General features: G+C 44.9%; 1 protein-coding gene across 5 annotated transcripts in view; it reads left to right on the top strand.

Moving 5' to 3' along the window:
* LOC106608544 (protocadherin-7) overlaps positions 1 to 22,253 on the top strand; it is a 211,103-nt gene that overhangs the window by 107,637 nt on the left and 81,213 nt on the right. For 2 of the 5 annotated variants that reach the window (XM_014206500.2, XM_014206503.2), the window contains exon 2: positions 3,931 to 4,153. The exons of 2 other annotated variants lie outside the window; for them this stretch is intronic. In XM_014206500.2, the coding sequence (XP_014061975.2) occupies positions 3,931 to 4,153 (223 nt within the window). The remainder of the gene's footprint in view (positions 1 to 3,930; positions 4,154 to 22,253) is intronic. One more of the 5 variants, XM_014206501.2, reaches the window with a different exon arrangement.

Raw genomic sequence — 22,253 nt, 5'->3', positions numbered from 1 at the left:
TGTGTAGATTGATGAGGGGAAGAAGCTATTTAATGACTTTTAGAATAACGTAACAAAATGTGGAAAAAGTGAAGGGGCCTGAATGCTTAACAAACACACTGTATGTAGGGTGACCCAGCCCCTGAAGTGACTGTATGTAGGGGGACCCAGCCCCTGAAGTGACTGTATGTAGGGGGACCCAGCCCCTGAAGTGACTGTATGTAGGGTGACCCAGCCCCTGAAGTGACTGTATGTAGGGGGACCCAGCCCCTGAAGTGACTGTATGTAGGGGGACCCAGCCCCCGAAGTGACTGTATGTAGGTTGACCCAGCCCACGAAGTGGCTGTATGTAAGGGGACCCAGCCCCTGATGTGACTGTATGTAGGGGGACCCAGCCCCTGATGTGACTGTATGTAGGGGGACCCAGCCCCCGAAGTGGCTGTATGTAGGGGGACCCAGCCCCTGATGTGACTGTATGTAGGGGGACCCAGCCCCCGAAGTGGCTGTATGTAGGGTGACCCAGCCCCCGAAGTGGCTGTATGTAAGGGGACCCAGCCCCTGATGTGACTGTATGTAGGGGGACCCAGCCCCCGAAGTGGCTGTATGTAGGGTGACCCAGCCCCCAAAGTGGCTGTATGTAAGGGGACCCAGCCCCTGATGTGACTGTATGTAGGGGGACCCAGCCCCCGAAGTGGCTGTATGTAAGGGGACCCAGCCCCTGATGTGACTGTATGTAGGGTGACCCAGCCCCTGAAGTGACTGTATGTAGGGTGACCCAGCCCCCAAAGTGGCTGTATGTAAGGGGACCCAGCCCCTGATGTGACTGTATGTAGGGGGACCCAGCCCCCGAAGTGGCTGTATGTAGGGTGACCCAGCCCCCAAAGTGGCTGTATGTAAGGGGACCCAGCCCCTGATGTGACTGTATGTAGGGGGACCCAGCCCCTGATGTGACTGTATGTATGGTGACCCAGCCCCCGCATTCTCTGCTTTGATCTCATCAACCCCCATTGTCTCATTGAGGTTCTGTTGTGATTACCTCGTGTAATTCTGATATCTGATTGGAGGTTATCTTTACAGTACTACTGCTGGTCAACAACAATGAGGAAGGGATGGAGAGAGGCTTTATTTTCCCCTGCCTCTCTGCACGTGAAACTCCTAGACAGAACCCTCTGTGATCCTTCTACGTTCTGGATCCTAGGAGGGTGGGTGGGGGGGGGGGGTTCTGCATCTTTCGCGGGGGACGACATGCTTACTGTTGCCTAGTTTCACAGGTGCTGCCACCACACACACTTAGAAACAAAGTAGTCTGGAAAGAAATGTCTTCTTATGCAATTGATGTGTTTAAAGGAGAAATGGGTGTTTATAAAATCTCAACAGACCCTCTTGCTATTGCAGTGTGTGTGTGTGTGTGTGTGTGTGTGTGTGTGTGTGCACTCCATTTTGGTCCGAAAACAAATTATAATTTTGTTTTCCCAGAAAATAGAAGGAAACGCAGGTGAACCATATTTATTTATTTATTTTCTTGTTTTTTTCTCTTCCCTTTTTTCTCTCAGACTCAATCTTCCTCTCTTTGCTTCGTCCAAGTGTTTCTCTCACAACCACCTCTCTACCAATTAATTTAGCAACAGTCGCTTCATTCGAAAAATACATTTCAGGTCAAAACAAGTTTATAAATTGCCTGGCTTGGCTGATGAGACAGTGGATTGCACAGTCATACTGAAAAGAGTAAATAGGCATTTCAACATCATAGATTTAGCCGGTGGTAACTTGTGGAATCGACAATGGCTGGAATGCAATTTTAACCAATCAGCATTAAGGATTAGACCCACCTGATGTGTGATCCAGAGTATAGGTTTGAATTTGCTTCTGCTGTTTATACCACCACTTCATTCAAGCTTGGGATCGTTGTCACGCACGGCTCAGACCTTTGTTGTCTAGGAACGAGCCGAGGAATAGGTTTTGATATCTAAACGTCATTTAGAGCATTATTGCAGTGAAATAACAGGACCCCCCTTCTGGGCCTTAATTTTAATTATGCAACAAATGTTTGACTATCCAAGTGAAATTCCAATGAATATTTATTTCAGTTCATTTGTTGAGTTTTGATTGTAATTACATGGAAACATGATTTATTGCTAAGATTGCTGCATTAGCCAGGGAGAGAAAAACTGGAGAAATAAATACAGAAATGAATGCCAATTTTAACATGCAGAGAGGAGGAGGACACTTTTCCCCAATGGTTTAAGAGTCTCTAGCCTCCTGTCGTTGCCTGAGATTCAGAGGCGCTTGAAACAATAATTGTTTCTCCATGCCACAATAACTAAAGGGGTGTCATTTCTGTAGGGAACTGTCGCAGAACGACCAGTGTGTGTGTGTGTGTGTGTGTGTGTGTGTGTGTGTGTGTGTGTGTGTGTGTGTGTGTGTGTGTGTGTGTGTGTGTGTGTGTGTGTGTGTGTGTAAGACATTTTGATGGAGATGTCAGGTATGTTTCTTTGTCCGTAATGGTGACAATTTCCAGGGTTTGGAACCATGGCACATATTAACGTTGCAATTGTTAATAATGATGTGTAATAACTGATAACAGTCAGAGAGAGAGAGGAAAAAAGGACAAGAGCAGCGATACAAAGACAGAAAATGGTTTGAATAATGGCCCCTTCCCTGTTTAATATTCTTGTGATGAAGAATGAAACGAGGGAGGACAGGGGGAGAGGAGACGGGAGGAGGGGAGAGGTCCAAGGGGTGTCAGTAGGGGAGATGCACAGCTACAGTGGAACTGTGACTGTATCAAATTAATGAATCTCATTATGTAGTTGTTATTCCATTTATTCTGGTAATGACCAAACTTGCCGTTAATTTGTTGCCTCCCTCTGTCATTCTCTCTCTCTCTCTCTCTCTCTCTCTCTCTCTCTCTCTCTCTCTCTCTCTCTCTCTCTCTGTCTGTCTCCCTCTCCCTCTCTCTCTCTGTCATTCTCTCTCTCTCTCTCTCTCTCTCTCTCTGTCTCCCTCTCTGTCTTTCTTTCTTTCTTTCTTTCTTTCTTTCTTTCTTTCTTTCTTTCTTTCTTTCTTTCTTTCTTTCTTTCTTTCTTTCTTTCTTTCTTTCTTTCTTTCTTTCTTTCTTTCTCTCTCTCTCTCTCTCTCTCTCTCTCTCTCTCTCTCTCTCTGTGTGTGTGTCTCTCCCTCCACACACACACAAATGTAGACCTTTCGTGATGGACACTGATTTCTAGTACACCCTGTCCTCGAGCCTCATCAGTTGTTCATGCAAAGCTTTTCTCAACGTGCAGTAAATCAACCTATTGCTCCTTCTTCTTAGCTCCAGTGTTATCTCACACCTCCCATAAGGAGTTTACTCACCTTGTCCTCTTTCAGCCGCGGCGTCCTTCCCTCCTCCTTAACTGTATTTAACACACCATCAGCTAACTAGCTGCCGTATGCACCCCTGTGGGTTTTCAGACGCTCTCGGAGTAGTGAAAGCTCCTCTGTGTACTACCTACATGTCTTTTAGAAGGAGTTTGGGCATTGGGATGTTATTGTACAGCCATAATATACATTCCGCTGTGTTAGCCACTCCTATCTCTTGTTTGTGTGTGGACAGGTGTTCGGCCTATGATATGTAGCTTCGAGCGTGATGTCATAGCGTTTGGCTACCAGACCCTTCGCAAGCAAACTTCTTCAGCAGTTAACACCCCCTACTTCGACTTGAAGTGTATAAAAGGTCTAGCAACTCCCTTAACTGTAGCTCCCAGTAGCCCCTTCTTCCCTCTGCTGTATTGTATACATACAGTACTCCCTACGTTTACCTCATTTATACTTCAACTGTATCCCCTACACTTTTTAAACTTAACCCCCTGTCCTCTGTGCCACGGAGTTGAACCCCCTTTGCCCGGGCGTCCCTCCCTCCCTCCTATAGTCCAGCTAGTGACCCCGACGCCATCTTATTCTCTCTTGTAGCCGTTCCGCCGAGTGACCTTCTCGGTGGTGAGCCAACCCCAGGACCCACACCAGCAGGGATCGCTGCAGAGCTGCTACGACAGCGGGCTGGAGGAGTCGGAGACGCCCAGCAGCAAGAGCTCTTCGGGGGGCCCCAGGCTGGGTGCATTGCCCCTGCCCGAGGACAGCTACGAGAGGACCACGCCGGATGGCAGTGTCGGTGAGGCAGATCATATGGAAAATGGTAGGGGCAAACACTAAAGAGCAGATATAAAGTGCAATACACATTGAGACATATATTCTACACATCGAGATAGATACAGGTAGATATAGATGTTTAATTCCCAACGTGTAGGAGTTCTTGCGTGTAGAGCAAGCAGGTGGTATTGTGCGTTATGGGTGTGAGGTGTATTTTTAAGGTTGATTTTGAACAGGGAAGTGAGGTCTGCATCGTTAGGGAGTGTTTGATATGCCCTCTGGTCATGAATACTGCAGCTAGTGCAGGTTGAATTTAATTTGAGACCACGTATGCATTCATCAAGTGAATATAATCTGAAGCACAGGCAGGTTTTGCTTTAGCCTTTGATGCACGCTCCTCGTCTCGTCTTGAAAGACCTGGGTTAATTTGATTAAGTTTGAGTAGATGTAATACCCTTATGAATTTATTTCCATATTAGATCAAGGCCTTGGTAGTTAATCTTCCGGTATGTTCTTTGGACCGCGTCGCCATCCCCTTGCTAGTTGAATTTCATCTAGACCTACTGTACATCTACCTGGCCGGATTGATTTTCTACGTAATCTTTATTTTGTTTTTTTGCCCCAATGAAATTAGGTTTGTGAAGGCTGAAGTGAAAAAACATTATTTTCCACGTTCCATTGTATCCTTCGGAGGCATTGAGCTAGATTCTAGAACAAGCTAACTGCAGTACAGATGGATCCATGATGATTCACTTTCTGACGGTGGTTTATTTGTCTATAATCAGTGCTTTGCAGGTGGAGCTGATTCTCTTGTAGATTTGAAAGGGATGGAAGATACCCCAAAGCATGCTAGCCTAGCTTCCTCCTTAGGCTCCGTTTCTACCATTGGTTTAGCACATACTATGATCTAAAGACACTTCCAGTTTACATACTGTATTATGTGACCTGGAATCGAAACCGCAACTCTGGTGTTGTGAGGCAAGCTGTTTTATCAAGGCATTGCTGAATCTGCAGCCCTAGTTGATGTATTCTGTGGCATGGGGAAAAGCAGCCAGGGTTTAGAGGTAATGGACCCACTAATAGTCTGGTTTAGATCTAACAAGCTTTGGCCGTTTTAAGACTGTAAGCCTGAGCAGGGTGACTTTACGAGTGGCTGAAGATCAGGATATTCAAATTGCGTAAATCTTCTGTGATTTCCTTGTGCAATGTTTCAAGGCTTTGTGTCCCACAGTTTATCTGAGGGGAAATCAAACCTTGTCACATCTGCAGTCCAAATAAAGTCCATATTTTCATAATTCATAATCTAACTACATTTCTATTAAGGCGATATGAGACCGGAATTTGACCTACAGGTTGTCAATCTGTCTGACTTTGAAATGAACCTGTGCATAGATTTACCAACAGACAGACAGATCCAGCCAGAAAGACAGACCCAGACAGACAGACAGACAGACAGACAGACAGACAGACAGACAGACAGACAGACAGACAGACAGACAGACAGACAGACAGACAGACAGACAGACAGATCCAGACAGATCCAGAACGATCCAGACAGATCCAGACAGATCTAGACAGACAGACAGATCTAGACAGACAGACAGATCCAGACAGACAGACAGATCCAGAATGATCCAGACAGACAGACAGATACAGAACGATCCAGACAGATCCAGACAGACAGACAGATCCAGACCGATCCAGACCGATCCAGACAGATCTAGACAGATAGACCGACCCAGACCGATCCAGACAGATCCAGACAGATAGACCGATCCAGACAGATCTAGACAGATAGACCGATCCAGACAGATCCAGACAGATCCAGACAGATAGACAGATCTAGACCGATCCAGACAGATCTAGACAGATAGACCGATCCAGACAGATCCAGACAGATCTAGACAGATAGACCGATCCAGACAGATCCAGACAGATCTAGACAGATAGACCGATCCAGACAGATAGAACGATCCAGACCGATCCAGACAGATTGACCGATCCAGACAGATCTAGACAGATCTAGTCAGATAGACCGATCCAGACAGATCCAGACAGATCTAGACAGATAGACCGATCCAGACAGATAGAACGATCCAGACCGATCCAGACAGATTGACCGATCCAGACAGATCCAGACAGATCTAGACAGATCTAGTCAGATAGACCGATCCAGACAGATCCAGACAGATCTAGACAGATAGACCGATCCAGACAGATAGAACGATCCAGACCGATCCAGACAGATTGACCGATCCAGACAGATCTAGACAGATCTAGTCAGATAGACCGATCCAGACAGATCTAGACAGATCTAGACAGATAGACCGATCCAGACACATCTAGACAGATAGACCGATCCAGACAGACAGACACAATGTTCAACTCTGGGTGTCTCAAATTAGCTTTTTAATTGAGCCATTCTCTGAGAACATTGAGGCTGCTTAATGTAGATTAAAAACACTTTGTATGTCAGATGACTCAGGTCTACTCAGTGTGGGCTGGGGGCTGCTGGGATTTAAGGCCTCTCTTTCAGAACAATAGCTGACCATTTACGGGCCAAATTAGCCGCAATTAAGGGCTCCTTTCAATTTGGCCTGCTCTTAAAGTAATTGGAATGAAGGAATCAATATGAGACAGGTAGATTAGATCAAAACTTGGTCTGCCTATCAATCAAGTACACTGAGGTCAAAAAGAGAAAGAGTTGAAAAAACACACACTTTGTGGAATAGATTGAAATGAAAGTTTTTGATTACTGCTATAGAGAGCAGTGGAGGCTGCTGAGGGGAGGATGGCTCATAATAATGGCTGGAATGGAGCGAATGGAACGGCATCAAACACATAGAAACCAAGTGTTTGATGTATTTGATACCATTCCACTGATTCTGCTCTAGCAATTACCATAAGCCTGTCCCCCCCAATTAAGATGTAATCAATCTCCTGTGGCAGAGAGATCCGTTGTGAATTGTGCTTTGTATTTCTGTGGTCTCTCTATTGCTCTATGTGGAAAACAACGTCAAGGTCAAACACGGCAAGGTAGATGAATGGTAGACGAGTATAGAATCAGAACAGTGACCGCTGCCCACAATCTTAAAGGAGGATCAGTTGATTTGTTCTGTGTGTGTGTGTCCTTATTGCCTTTGTCTTCTTCAGTGTGTATGTTTCTCCTAGTTGATGTATTCTGTGACATGGGGAAAACCAGCCAGGGTTTAGAGGTAATAAACCAACTAATATTCTGGTTTAGATAGAACAAGCTGTGACCGTCTTCAGTGTGTATGTTTCTCAGCTACCTTTTTCACCACACATCTTATCTATATCTCTAATTCCTATCTTATAATATCTATCTTTTCTCAATTGCTAAAATGAATTGCAGTATACTAGTCTCTGTCCCGGACACAGAAAGCTTACACTTTTGGTGCAGTATATTTGCTGCAACATTTTGGTTACTGGCCCAATGCTGTAACCACTAGGCTACCTGCCGCCCCTAAATGATTGGCCGAAGTACTATGACCCTTCCAAAGGGAGGCTATGTCGTTCTACTGCCTCCCTCATGCAGCAGTCAAAGCACACACAGACTCCCCAGTGCTACATTGACTCGCTGCTAACCCGCCGTCCATTAAAACGGGGAGTTTCTCTGACAAAAAGAGGGGAACAAAAGTTAGCAGATGGCCGTGTAGACTCGGCGCTGGGGAATCGTTAGGCTCTGGTCGTTAGGGTTGCGTGAGAGATGTTCAGTGACGGTGGGAGCGGAGCAGCGTCTTTGTGTCGCCTCTCTGAGTCTGTCCTCACACCCCTGCCGTCTGACCAGAGTGTCAGAATTAAGGTCGGGGGGGGTGAGGAAGGGGAATTGGAGGGCTCACGATGCATCAGGACTGTCCCAGTCTGGTTATTCCATCTTTGTGGAGAAAGCAGGTTGAAATGTATCCTGATTCACACCGAGCAGAGATAACGTTAGATGTCAAGTACATAGAGACTGTATGATCAGAATGTCCAGAAAATAGCTTCACAATCACGTTGAATTGTGCTAGTCACTAAACTCCCAACTCCTTCCAAACTCTGTCATAGAGTAGCACTACTACTAAGTTAGGCTAAGCTAAAGTCTGTGTTATTTAGTAATGCTATGAGAGACAGAGAGAGAGAGAGAGAGTCACAGAGACAGACAGTCACTTAACGTCACAGAGAGAGAAGGGGAGGGAAGCGGAGAGAGAAAGGGTGGATATGAGAGAAATATAGCATGTTATGTAAAGGTAGGGAGAGCAAAGGTACTAATAAGCACTCCACTGTTAGTCTATACCTGTTGTTTACGAAGCGTGTGACAAATAACATTTGATTTGATTTGCTATGTGATGCCAGAGAGAGGTAAAACGAGAGAGAGATCTAACAACATGTATGTGTGAGGCGCAGGCTGAGAGAGTGAAACGAAAGAGATGCAGATAGAGAAGGGGTGGAGAGATGGAGCAGGGTGCTGCTAGCATTAGCATGCATAGAGAAGAGTTGGAGAGATGGAGCAGGGTGCCGCTAGCATTAGCATGCATATAGAAGAGTTGGAGAGATGGAGCATTATCATTAGCATGCATAGAGAATAGTTGGAGAGATGGAGCATTATCATTAGCATGCATAGAGAATAGTTGGAGAGATGGAGCATTATCATTAGCATGCATAGAGAATAGTTGGAGAGATGGAGCATTATCATTAGCATGCATAGAGAATAGTTGGAGAGATGGAGCAGGGTGCTGCTAGCATTAGCATGCATAGAGAAAAGTTGGAGAGATGGAGCAGGCAGGGTGCTGCTAGCATTAGCATGCATAGAGAAGAGTTGGAGAGATGGAGCAGGGTGCTGCTAGCATTAGCATGCATAGAGAAGAGCTGGAGAGATGGAACAGGGTGCTGCTAGCATTGGCATGCATAGAGAAGAGCTGGAGAGATGGAGCAGGGTGCTGCTAGCATTGGCCAGCATAGAGAAAGGTTGGAGAGATGGAGCAGGGTGCTGCTAGCATTAGCATGCATAGAGAAGAGTTGGAGAGATGGAGCATTAGCATTAGCATGCATAGAGGGATGTCTCTTGATTTGGCTGCAGTGAGACATCCTATCATCTCTCCTCCTCTCTTTCCTCCTCTTTCTCTTTCCTCTCTGTCCTGCTGGGTGTTGAGAGGGAAATCTCTGGGCGCTGCCACTGGTTCACAAACATCATTAAGCGCCTGGAGCCCTGCTCAATGCAAAGTGCCGCATCGTAGCATTGCATTTATCACTCAGGTTCACGCTTTAGGCCTTTCTTTCTCTCTCTGTCTGTCTCTCTCTCTTTCACTCTCTCTCTGTCCCTCCCTCCTTTCTCTCTCTGTCTGTCTGTCTCTCTCTCTCTCTTTCACTCTCTCTCTGTCTGTCTGTCTCTCTCTCTCACTCTCTCTCTGTCCCTCCCTCCCTTCTCTCTCTCTCGCTCTCTCTCTTTCTCATTCATTCCCTCTGTCTCACAGCCATGTTTTCTGACTGCCTAGAGAAGCACAGTAGATCATGATGTTGTTGTTGTGTTATCAGTGAGTGGTGTGGCACGTCTTAGAGAAACTCAGTTCATTAAGCAAGCACCAATCCCAGGGCCAGATGGCAAAGAGAGCCCATTTAATTAAAGCCATTCATATTTCAAGAGCTTAGCAGCACTGATGCGGTCGCCTGCCTTATTTCCCCGACCTGGGTGGAACGATGACAGAAAGTGTGTTTGGGTAAAGGTGGAAGACACACAAATACAATAAACATACACATACACACACACACCTATCTAGTGGTGAATACAGCAAGGGCTATTGGCTGATTGGATTCATTGTGTAATTGGATTTATTGGGTGTGTATGCTACGGTACATGTGGCAGTGTATGCGTAAACATGTGCGTGGGTTGGGCCTCCCATTCAGAGCAGTATAGTGGAAAACCACACACTCTGAGATCTCACACCATCAATCTGTGTTTGACCCTCTCCCATCACCCTCTCCAAGATCATATTGTCCATGTGTACACACACTGTACAAGGACATAGTTAAAAACACTGTTGCTGACGCTTCAAATCAGCCACACAGTGGAATGTCTGCCCGCATGTATCTTAGTCAGTTATGCATCCTTACTCCTGAGTATGTGTGTGTGTGTGTGTGCATTTGTGTGTGCATGTGCTTGTGTGTGTGTATCGGGCAGCCAGTATGTGGGCATGCCCTAACGAACAATCTCTAGCGAGCAGTCTCTAACGAAAAGTCTCTAGCGAGCAGTCTCTAACGAACAGTCTGTAACGAGCAGTCTCTAATGAGCAGTCTCTAATGAACAGTCTGTAACGAGCAGTCAGTAACGAGCAGTCTCTAACGAACAGTCTGTAACGAGCAGTCTCTAACGAACAGTCTGTAACGAGCAGTCTGTAACGAACAGTCTGTAACGAACAGTCTCTAACGAGCAGTCTCTAATGAGCAGTCTCTAATGAGCAGTCTGTAACGAACAGTCTCTAATGAGCAGTCTGTAACGAGCAGTCTGTAACGAGCAGTCTGTAACGAGCAGTCTCTAATGAACAGTCTGTAACGAGCAGTCTGTAACGAGCAGTCTCTAACGAGCAGTCTCTAACAAGCAGTCTCTAACGAACATTTTCTAATAAACAATCTCTATCTTGATGTATACCTAGAGCCCCTCCCTCCCTCCCTCCCTCCCTCCCTCCCTCCCTCCCTCCCTCCCTCCCTCCCTCCCTCCCTCCCTCCCTCCCTCCCTCCCTCCCTCCCTCCCTCCCTCCCTCCCTCCCTCCCTCCCTCCCTCCCTCCCTCTCTCCCTCTCTCTCTCTCCCTCCCTCCCTCCCTCCCTCCCTCCCTCCCTCCCTCCCTCCATTGGTCCTCCACTCCTCATGACAGCAGGGATGATTGATCACTACCCCTATAAACCAGGCAGATATTCAAATCAGACGCAGGTGTCATATAAAGTACACACAATAGCATACTAGACATGACCAGTCAGACCAGCTAGTCTACACTGACAGTACAAAGTATCTAGTATAGTCTCCATCATAACAGAGTAACATGGAATACAGAGTCTATTCACTGACAGTAGAAAGTATCTAGAATATTATCCATCATAACAGATTAACATGAAATACAGAGTCTATTCACTGACAGTAGAAAGTATCTAGAATATTATCCATCATAACAGAGTAACATGAAATACAGAGTCTATACACTGACAGTACAAAGTAGCTAGTATAGTCTCCATCATAACTTAGTAACATGAAATACAGAGTCTATACACTGACAGTACACAGTATCTAGTATAGTATCCATCATAACAGAAAATACAAGAATAGAAGAATCACCGAAAAGATGAGTAACCCATTCTCCTGTGGTTGGCTTTGTCCTCTGAGCTGTACTGTGGAAGACAAGAGGGCAAACACACACACACACACACACACACACACACACACACACACACACACACACACACACACACACACACACACACACACACACACACACACACACTCACAGACATAAACAGCCATGTAATGTGGACCTGAACATTGGGGTGTTTGTGTGGACCGAGGCACGGACTGACTCCCACTCTGACCAAGGTACATTTATCTAGCTCTGGGGGAGATTAGAGTAGATATGCTGCAGCCATTTTGAGACTAGTACAAAGAGAAGCACCGCAGAGAAGAAGGCGGCCATGTTGTTTTGGAGGGAAATATTTGTCACTTTACATTTGTCCGCTTCCGTTGTTATAGTACACTATAGTGAGAAACAAACTTGCATTTCAGGAATAATACTAAAATAATCCAGAGAAAATGACAGACATGTTGTTTTGGAGAGTAAATAGGTTTTCACCTCACATATCGCCACTTCTATTGGAATATTACAATGCATTCTTCAATATCCTGTTCAGTACATCTATGTTTGGTCAGAGACCCAGGCTTCTAGAGGGACTAGCATGGTTTGAGAGCCATAATGGAAGGAGACATGACTGGTTTGTCAATGAGGGCCAGTACAGTCCTACCAAACCTCTGTGTGCGGATGGGCCTTTTAGGTGCAACTAAGCGTCAACTAGTCAATTTGGCCCGTTTCCAATCACACTGGCACATGCTATCTGAGAGAAGAATCATCTTCTGCACCAGCTGTTGATTTGAAATGTTCCTGCTTTTAGTTTTTTATTTATTGTTGTTCCGCTCCCTCAATCTCTCTTGGTTTCCTGGTGGGACATCTGTGTCAGCTGGAGAAGGAGGGGGGAACAGGTGGGGCGGTCTTCAATGAAGACAAACAAACACCTTGGAGGCATTCAGCCAATTCCTCCCTCTCCTCCATGTTTCTGTCTTTCCGTCTCTCCCCTTTACTCTATCTCTCTCTTGTTGTCTCTCCTCTGTTCTATTTTGTTCTTTCCTCCCTCTTTTCTTGCCCTCTTCCCCTCCTTTCTCTCTTCTCTCTCTCTCTCTCTCTCTCTTCCCTCTCTCTTCCCTCTTTCTCTCTCTTCCCTCTCTTCTCTCTCTCTCCCCTCTCTCTCTTTCTCTCTCTTCCCTCCCTCGCTCTTCCCTCTTTTCTCTCTCTCTCTCTCTCTCTCTCTCTCTCTCTCTCTCTCTCTCTCTCTCTCTCTCTCTCTCTCTCTCTCTCTCTCTCTCTCTCTCTCTCTTCCCTCTCTCTCTTTCTGTGTGTGTGTGGTAAACAAGTTCCGGGGGCAAGGCCGCACGATGGGGGGCTGTGTTGGCAGAGATGGGGCACAGTGGGTACCGTGTCTGCCTCAGTGGGAGAAGCATGGCACAGGGGGTGCCCAGCCCACCAACCCACAGGGTAGCTGCCAGCTGCATATCATCCTAATGTCTATCTTTCTGTCTGTCTGTCTACTTGTGTTGTCTGTCTCTCTCTTCTCTCTGCCTATCAGTTTGTATAAGGCAGTAAAGGAAACATGAAATGAGGGATACAAAATATATTGAAAGCCTTTGTGTATATGTATGCACTCATGTGTATGTGCGTGTCCCCCCAGTGTTGTTTCCACCCCAGTGTTGTGTCTCCTCAGTGTTGTGTCCCCCCCAGTGTTGTGTCCCCCCAGTGTTGTGTCTCCTCAGTGTTGTGTCCCCCCAGTGTTGTGTCCCCTCAGTGTTGTGTCCCCCCAGTGTTGTATCCCCCAGTGTTGTGTCCCCCCAGTGTTGTGTCCCCGCAGTGTTGTGTCCCCTCCGTGTTGTGTCCCCCCAGAGATGTGTCTCCTCAGTGTTGTGTCCCCCCAGTGTTGTGTCCCCTCAGTGTTGTGTCCCCTCAGTGTTGTGTCCCCCGCAGTGTTGTGTGTCCCCTCAGTGTTGTGTCCCCCAGTGTTGTGTCCCCCCAGTGTTGTGTCCCCTCCGTGTTGTGTCTCCTCAGTGTTGTGTCCCCTCAGTGTTGTGTCCCCTCAGTGTTGTGTCCCCCCCAGTGTTGTGTCCCCCGCAGTGTTGTGTCCCCCCAGTGTTGTGTCCCCCCAGTGTTGTGTCCCCCGCAGTGTTGTGTCCCCCTCCGTGTTGTGTCCCCTCCGTGTTGTGTCCCCCCAGAGTTGTGTCTCCTCAGTGTTGTGTCCCCCCAGTGTTGTGTCCCCTCAGTGTTGTGTCCCCTCAGTGTTGTGTCCCCCGCAGTGTTGTGTCCCCTCAGTGTTGTGTCCCCCTCAGTGTTGTGTCCCCTCCGTGTTGTGTCCCCTCAGTGTTGTGTCCCCTCAGTGTTGTGTCCCCTCAGTGTTGTGTCCCCTCAGTGTTGTGTCCCCTCAGTGTTGTGTCCCCTCCGTGTTGTGTCCCCTCCGTGTTGTGTCCCCTCAGTGTTGTGTCCCCTAAGTGTTGTGTGTCACCCAGTTTTTGTGTCTCCTCAGTGTTGTGTCCCCCCAGTGTTGTGTCCCCCGCAGTGTTGTGTCCCCCGCAGTGTTGTGTCCCCCCAGTGTTGTGTCCCCAGTGTTCCCCCCAGTGTTGGGTCCCCAGTGTTGTGTCCCCCCAGTGTTGTGTGTCCCCAGTGTTGTGTCCCCCCAGTATTAGCTTTGCAGAGCTGACTAATGGAGGAATAGGTACAGGGTCTCTATTCTTTGAGAAAAGACTGCTCCAGCTGACTGTCTCTCTCAGGAGGATATTGAGGTGTGAAGGAGGGGCTGAATAAGAGAAAGAGAGAGAGAGAGAGAGAGAGAGAGAGAGAGAGAGAGAGAGAGGTGTGTTTTAGTTGGAGGAATATGCTGAGAGCACACAATATAAAACCGTCACACGGCTTGGGTGCATAGAAACTCATACATACATGTACCATTGACACACACACACACACACACACACACACACACACACACACACACACACACACACACACACACACACACACACACACACACACACACACATTACATTTTTGAGGTGTGGCGATCATCTGTGTGTAACAATATGAGAACGCTGATTATCTTTGAAGTTCTGAAAAAGCTTCCAGTTTAATTTGGCCGTGAAGGAATGCAGCCATGATTATAGCAAACAATACATTTTACGAGACCGCAGAAAATTCAAAGGATGGCAGAAGAGGTGTACAAGGTTTTCCCAAGCCCAAACAAGCTGAAACCAGATTGGACCTGCTTAAAATCAATATACAACAAAACTGACTTTCATTCACTGTGTGATTACCATACTTGGTCACTAGTAATGTTTTTGAGGTGTGAGTGTGAAACAGTAGTTAGTCCAGATGCTGGTAGGGTCTACAGGAATGTTCCTGAAGGAGAAACAGAGGGAGGGGATCTGCTTCATCTGCCATGCTGAGGTCTCTTCTACCTTTAACAATTAAGAGTGGAAGCCAGTGCCAATGGGTTCAGTATGTGTGAAACATGTCTGGAAGCCAGTGCCAATGGGTTCAGTATTATTTGAAACATGTCTGGAAGCCAGTGCCAATGGGTTCAGTATGTGTGAAACATGTCTGGAAGCCAGTGCCAATGGGTTCAGTATTATTTGAAACATGTCTGGAAGCCAGTGCCAATGGGTTCAGTATGTGTGAAACATGTCTGGAAGCCAGTGCCAATGGGTTCAGTATGTGTGAAACATGTCTGGAAGCCAGTGCCAATTGGTTCAGTATGTCTGAAACATGTCTGGAAGCCTGTGCCAATGGGTTCAGTATGTCTGAAACATGTCTGGAAGCCAGTGCCAATTGGTTCAGTATGTCTGAAACATGTCTGGAAGCATTTTTACATTTTAGTCATTTAGCAGACGCTCTTATCCAGAGCGACTTACACTAGTGAATGCATACATTTCATTCATTTTTTTCTCCGTACTGGTCCCCCGTGGGAATCGAACCCACAACCCTGGCGTTGCAAACACCATGCAAACACCATGCTCTACCAACAGCCAGTGCCAATGGGTTCAGTATGTGTGAAACATGTCTGGAAGCCAGTGCCAATGGGTTCAGTATGTGTGAAACATGTCTGGAAGCAGTGCCAATGGGCTCAGTATGTCTGAAACATGCCTGGAAGCCAGTGCCAATGGGTTCAGTATGTCTGAAACATGTCTGGAAGCCAGTGCTAATGGGTTCAGTATGTCTGGAAACATGCCTGGAAGCCAGTGCCAATAGGTTCAGTATGTCTGAAACATGTCTGTGTGTTGTGACCTTTTGCATATGTTTATGGTTTGTGTATTTTTTTGTGAGTTTGTGTGTATTGGTTTGTGTGTGTGTGTGTGTCTGTGTGTGGTATTGTCTCTGTGTAAGTGTTGGCTGTTTGCTTTCCTGTGTGCATCTTTGCGTGAGACAGTGTATAACAACTTGCCATTTCATTCTCTTCCCAGCCTCGTCTCCTGTATTGTATCATAATCCTTAACGTCTCTTACAAGAGAATGAGCCAGTCTGAAGCAGAAGACCTCAGTCAATGACCCTTGAACCAATGGCCTTTAGCACTAACTCACCCCTGCCCTAAGACACATTCACATGATCCCCATACTTGCCCTTTACCTAAAGCACATCCTCAGGAACAACATTGAGGCTCATAGCATGTCAATTGGTTTATTGCATTGCAATGAATGGGACATTCCCACAATGAGAGGTGTTCATGAATACTATTGTCGTATTATACAGTAGGCGATGTTGTTTCAATAGACAGGACGTAGCTTGCATGCCCTCAAGGTGGGGGGAACTGTGATTGAAACAACCTGAATACAAGCACAACCTAAATGACGGTGGGTAGTACTACGTACTAGAGACATACTTAACCTAAATGACGGTGGGTAGTACTACGTACTAGAGACATACTTAACCTAAATGACGGTGGGTAGTACTACATACTAGAGACATACTTAACCTAAATGACGGTGGGTAGGACTACATACTAGAGACATACTTAACCTAAATGACGGTGGGTAGGACTACATACTAGAGACATACTTAACCTAAATGACGGTGGGTAGTACTACGTACTAGAGACATACTTAACCTAAATGACGGTGGGTAGTACTACATACTAGAGACATACTTAACCTAAATGACGGTGGGTAGTACTACGTACTAGAGACATACTTAACCTAAATGACGGTGGGTAGGACTACATACTAGAGACATACTTAACCTAAATGACGGTGGGTAGGACTACATACTAGAGACATACTTAACCTAAATGACGGTGGGTAGGACTACATACTAGAGACATACTTAACCTAAATGACGGTGGGTAGGACTACATACTAGAGACATACTTAACCTAAATGACGGTGGGTAGTACTACATACTAGAGACATACTTAACCTAAATGACGGTGGGTAGGACTACATACTAGAGACATACTTAACCTAAATGACGGTGGGTAGGACTACATACTAGAGACATACTTAACCTAAATGACGGTGGGTAGTACTACGTACTAGAGACATACTTAACCTAAATGACGGTGGGTAGGACTACGTACTAGAGACATACTTAACCTAAATGACGGTGGGTAGTACTACGTACTAGAGACATACTTAACCTAAATGACGGTGGGTAGTACTACGTACTAGAGACATACTTAACCTAAATGACGGTGGGTAGTACTACGTACTAGAGACATACTTAACCTAAATGACGGTGGGTAGGACTACGTACTAGAGACATACTTAACCTAAATGACGGTGGGTAGTACTACATACTAGAGACATACTTAACCTAAATGACGGTGGGTAGTACTACATACTAGAGACATACTTAACCTAAATGACGGTGGGTAGTACTACATACTAGAGACATACTTAACCTAAATGACGGTGGGTAGGACTACATACTAGAGACATACTTAACCTAAATGACGGTGGGTAGTACTACATACTAGAGACATACTTAACCTAAATGACGGTGGGTAGGACTACATACTAGAGACATACTTAACCTAAATGACGGTGGGTAGGACTACATACTAGAGACATACTTAACCTAAATGACGGTGGGTAGGACTACATACTAGAGACATACTTAACCTAAATGACGGTGGGTAGGACTACGTACTAGAGACATACTTAACCTAAATGACGGTGGGTAGGACTACATACTAGAGACATACTTAACCTAAATGACGGTGGGTAGGACTACATACTAGAGACATACTTAACCTAAATGACGGTGGGTAGTACTACATACTAGAGACATACTTAACCTAAATGACGGTGGGTAGGACTACATACTAGAGACATACTTAACCTAAATGACGGTGGGTAGGACTACATACTAGAGACATACTTAACCTAAATGACGGTGGGTAGGACTACATACTAGAGACATACTTAACCTAAATGACGGTGGGTAGTACTACATACTAGAGACATACTTAACCTAAATGACGGTGGGTAGGACTACATACTAGAGACATACTTAACCTAAATGACGGTGGGTAGGACTACATACTAGAGACATACTTAACCTAAATGACGGTGGGTAGTACTACGTACTAGAGACATACTTAACCTAAATGACGGTGGGTAGTACTACATACTAGAGACATACTTAACCTAAATGACGGTGGGTAGTACTACGTACTAGAGACATACTTAACCTAAATGACGGTGGGTAGTACTACATACTAGAGACATACTTAACCTAAATGACGGTGGGTAGTACTACATACTAGAGACATACTTAACCTAAATGACGGTGGGTAGTACTACATACTAGAGACATACTTAACCTAAATGACGGTGGGTAGTACTACGTACTAGAGACATACTTAACCTAAATGACGGTGGGTAGGACTACATACTAGAGACATACTTAACCTAAATGACGGTGGGTAGTACTACATACTAGAGACATACTTAACCTAAATGACGGTGGGTAGTACTACATACTAGAGACATACTTAACCTAAATGACGGTGGGTAGGACTACATACTAGAGACATACTTAACCTAAATGACGGTGGGTAGGACTACATACTAGAGACATACTTAACCTAAATGACGGTGGGTAGGACTACATACTAGAGACATACTTAACCTAAATGACGGTGGGTAGGACTACATACTAGAGACATACTTAACCTAAATGACGGTGGGTAGGACTACGTACTAGAGACATACTTAACCTAAATGACGGTGGGTAGGACTACATACTAGAGACATACTTAACCTAAATGACGGTGGGTAGGACTACATACTAGAGACATACTTAACCTAAATGACGGTGGGTAGGACTACATACTAGAGACATACTTAACCTAAATGACGGTGGGTAGGACTACATACTAGAGACATACTTAACCTAAATGACGGTGGGTAGTACTACGTACTAGAGACATACTTAACCTAAATGACGGTGGGTAGGACTACATACTAGAGACATACTTAACCTAAATGACTGCGGGTAGGACTACATACTAGAGACATACTTAACCTAAATGACGGTGGGTAGTACTACGTACTAGAGACATACTTAACCTAAATGACGGTGGGTAGTACTACGTACTAGAGACATACTTAACCTAAATGACGGTGGGTAGGACTACATACTAGAGACATACTTAACCTAAATGACGGTGGGTAGTACTACGTACTAGAGACATACTTAACCTAAATGACGGTGGGTAGGACTACATACTAGAGACATACTTAACCTAAATGACGGTGGGTAGGACTACATACTAGAGACATACTTAACCTAAATGCAGTGTTCTTTGATCTTAATCCCCCCGCACACACACACCAAAGCCACACACACCAAAGCCATACACACACACACACACACACACATGCGCACGCGCACACACACACACACACACACACACACACACACACACACACACGCAAACACACACACACGGCAGATAGCCTAGTGGTTAGAGCGTTGGGCTAGTAACCAAAAGGTTGCAAGATTGAATCCCCGAGCTGACAAGGTAAAAATCTGTCATTCTGCCCCTGAACAAGGCAGTTAACCCACACAAGGCAAGTCTTAACTGACCTGCCTAGTTAAATAAAGGTTTAAAAAATGACAAAGAAGGAAGATCAAGACTGTCAATGACCTACATTGTAGCCTTGTTGCAGCATTAGTCCTAGTGGTGTGTCTGGTTTGTGTGTGTGTGTGTGTGTGTATGTGTACCTACCTGCCTGCTTCCCTGTGCGTGTGTGTGTGTGTGAGCCTGTGTGTGTGTGTGTGTGATTAGTATTACAGACAAGCCTTGGCCCTTGGCTCAGATACCATTTACATGAATAAGACAGCTCTGAGATGATCTGGGGTTTGGAGCCAGACTCTGAAGTACCTGCTATCACATCGGCCATCTGATCTCTTTAATTACCACAGGGAAGTTAAACACACACACACACGAGATAGAGGTATTGCGGAATGAATGGGCAGGATAAATGTTGCGTTATATCTCGCCATGTCACGATTGAACATCCCCTCAGAATAATAGGAAAAAATAGTATCCCTTCATCTGTTTCTGGTTGCCAGGGTTTTTATTGGGCTTCTCTGTTGGCAGGCCAGCCCTATAAATCTGTCCCTATATCAAGATATATTACTGACCAGGCACTGTGGTAGAAAGCAGGATGGAGTGTTAGTGTGTGTGTGTGTGTGTGTTTGTGTGTGCGTGTGTGTGCATGTCTCAGTGTGTCCGTGTGTGTGTAATGAAACATGTATGTGTTTGTGTGTCTTTTTCAAAAGAGATGCATCATATTCTCCAAGCAGCAATACCAGTATGGCACAGATCAGATTCAGATCAGATGCTTATTCTGTCCTTTTCTTCTTTCTCTACTCTACCCTTATAAAAATAGATGAAAGCATCTAACACAGAGAGGGTATTGTTATAGAGAGAGTATTGTTACAGAGAGGGTATTGTCACAGAGAGAGTATTGTTACAGAGAGAGTATTGTTACAGAGAGAGTATTGTTACACAGAGAGAGTATTGTTACAGAGAGAGTATGGTTATAGAGAGGGTATTGTTACAGAGAGGGTATTGTCACAGAGAGAGTAGTGTTATAGAGAGGGTATTGTTATAGAGAGAGTATTGTTACACAGAGAGTATTGTCACAGAGAGAGTATTGTTACAGAGAGAGTATTGTTACACAGAGAGTATTGTTACAGAGAGGGTATTGTTATAGAGAAAGTATTGTTACAGAGAGGGTATTGTTACACAGAGAGTATTGTTACACAGAGAGTATTGTTACAGAGAGGGTATTGTTATAGAGAAAGTATTGTTGTCACGACTTCCTCCGAAGTCGGCCCCTCTCCTTGTTCGGGCCGCGTTCGGCGGTCGACGTCGCCGGCTTACTGGTCACCACCGATCTATGTTTCCCTGTTCGTTTGGTTTTGTCTTAATTGTACACACCTGTTTATGATTCCCTGATTATGTTCATTATTTAACCCTCTGGCTTCCCTGTTTGTCTTGTCCGTGATTGTTTCCTGTTTTGTGGTTGTTGGAGGTGTTTCTCCCAACCATGGGAGAAGTTTTATTATGGTTTTGAGTAAACACGTTTTGTTGGCACTCATCCCTGTGTCCTGCGCCTGACTCTGATACTTCTCTAATGAAATCATTACAATTGTTATAGAGAGAGTAGTGTTACTCAAAGAGTATTGTTACAGAGAGGGTAATGTCACAGAGAGAGTATTGCTATAGAGAGAGTATTGTTACAAAGAGAGTATTGTTACAGGGAGAGTATTGTTATAGAGAGAGTACTGTTATAGAGAGAGTATTGTTACACAGAACGTAGTGTTACAGAGAGTATTGTTATAGAGAAAGTATTGTTACACAGAGAGTATTGTTATAGAGCGGGTATTGTTATAGAGAGAGTATTGGTATAGAGAGAGTATTGTTATAGAGATCGTATTGTTACACGGCGAGTATTGCTATACGGAAAGTATTGTTACAGAGAGAGTATTGTCACAGAGAGAGTATTGTTACACATGGAGTATTGTTGCAGAGAGGGTATTGTTACAGAGAGAGTATTGTTATAGAGTATTGTTATAGAGAGAGCATTGTTACAGAGAGAGTATTGTTATAGAGAGAGTATTGGCACAGAGAGAGTATCGTTAACGAGCGAGTATTGTTATAGAGAGAGTATTGTTATAGAGCGAGTATTGTCACAGAGAGAGTATTGCTATAGAGTGAGTATTGCCACAGAGAGAGTATTGTTACATAGAGAGTATTGTTACAGAGAGGGTATTGTCACAGAGAGAGTATTGTTATGGATAGAGTATTGTTATAGGGAGAGTATTGTTACAGAGCGTATTTTTACAGAGAGCATTGTTACAGGGAGAGTATTGTTATAGAGAGGTATTGGTATAGAGAGAGTATTGTCACATAGAGAGTATTGTTATAGAGCGAGTATTGTTATAGCGAGAGTATTGTTACGGAGAGAGTATTGTTATAACGAGAGTATTGTTACAGATAGAGTATTGTTACACGGATAATATTGTTACAGAGAGGGTATTGTTACAGAGAGAGTATTGTTACATAGAGAGTATTGCTATAGAGATAGTATTGTTATAGAGAGAGTATTGTTACATAGAGAGTATTGTTACAGAGATAGTATTGTTATAGAGAGAGTATTGTTACAGAGCGAGTATTGTTATATAGAGGGTATTGTTACAGAGAGAGTATTGTTACAGAGAGGGTATTGTTACAGAGCGAGTATTGTTATATAGAGAGTATTGTTATAGAGATAGTATTGTTACAGAGTGAGTATTGTTATAGAGAGGGTATTGTTATAGAGAGGCTATTGTTATAAAGAGGGTATTGT

The sequence above is a fragment of the Salmo salar genome, chromosome ssa07, assembly GCF_905237065.1.
Source record: "Salmo salar chromosome ssa07, Ssal_v3.1, whole genome shotgun sequence".
NCBI lineage: Eukaryota > Metazoa > Chordata > Actinopteri > Salmoniformes > Salmonidae > Salmo > Salmo salar.
The sequence above is the reverse complement of the archived record's forward strand: the minus strand, read 5'-3'. Positions and strand labels throughout refer to the sequence as shown.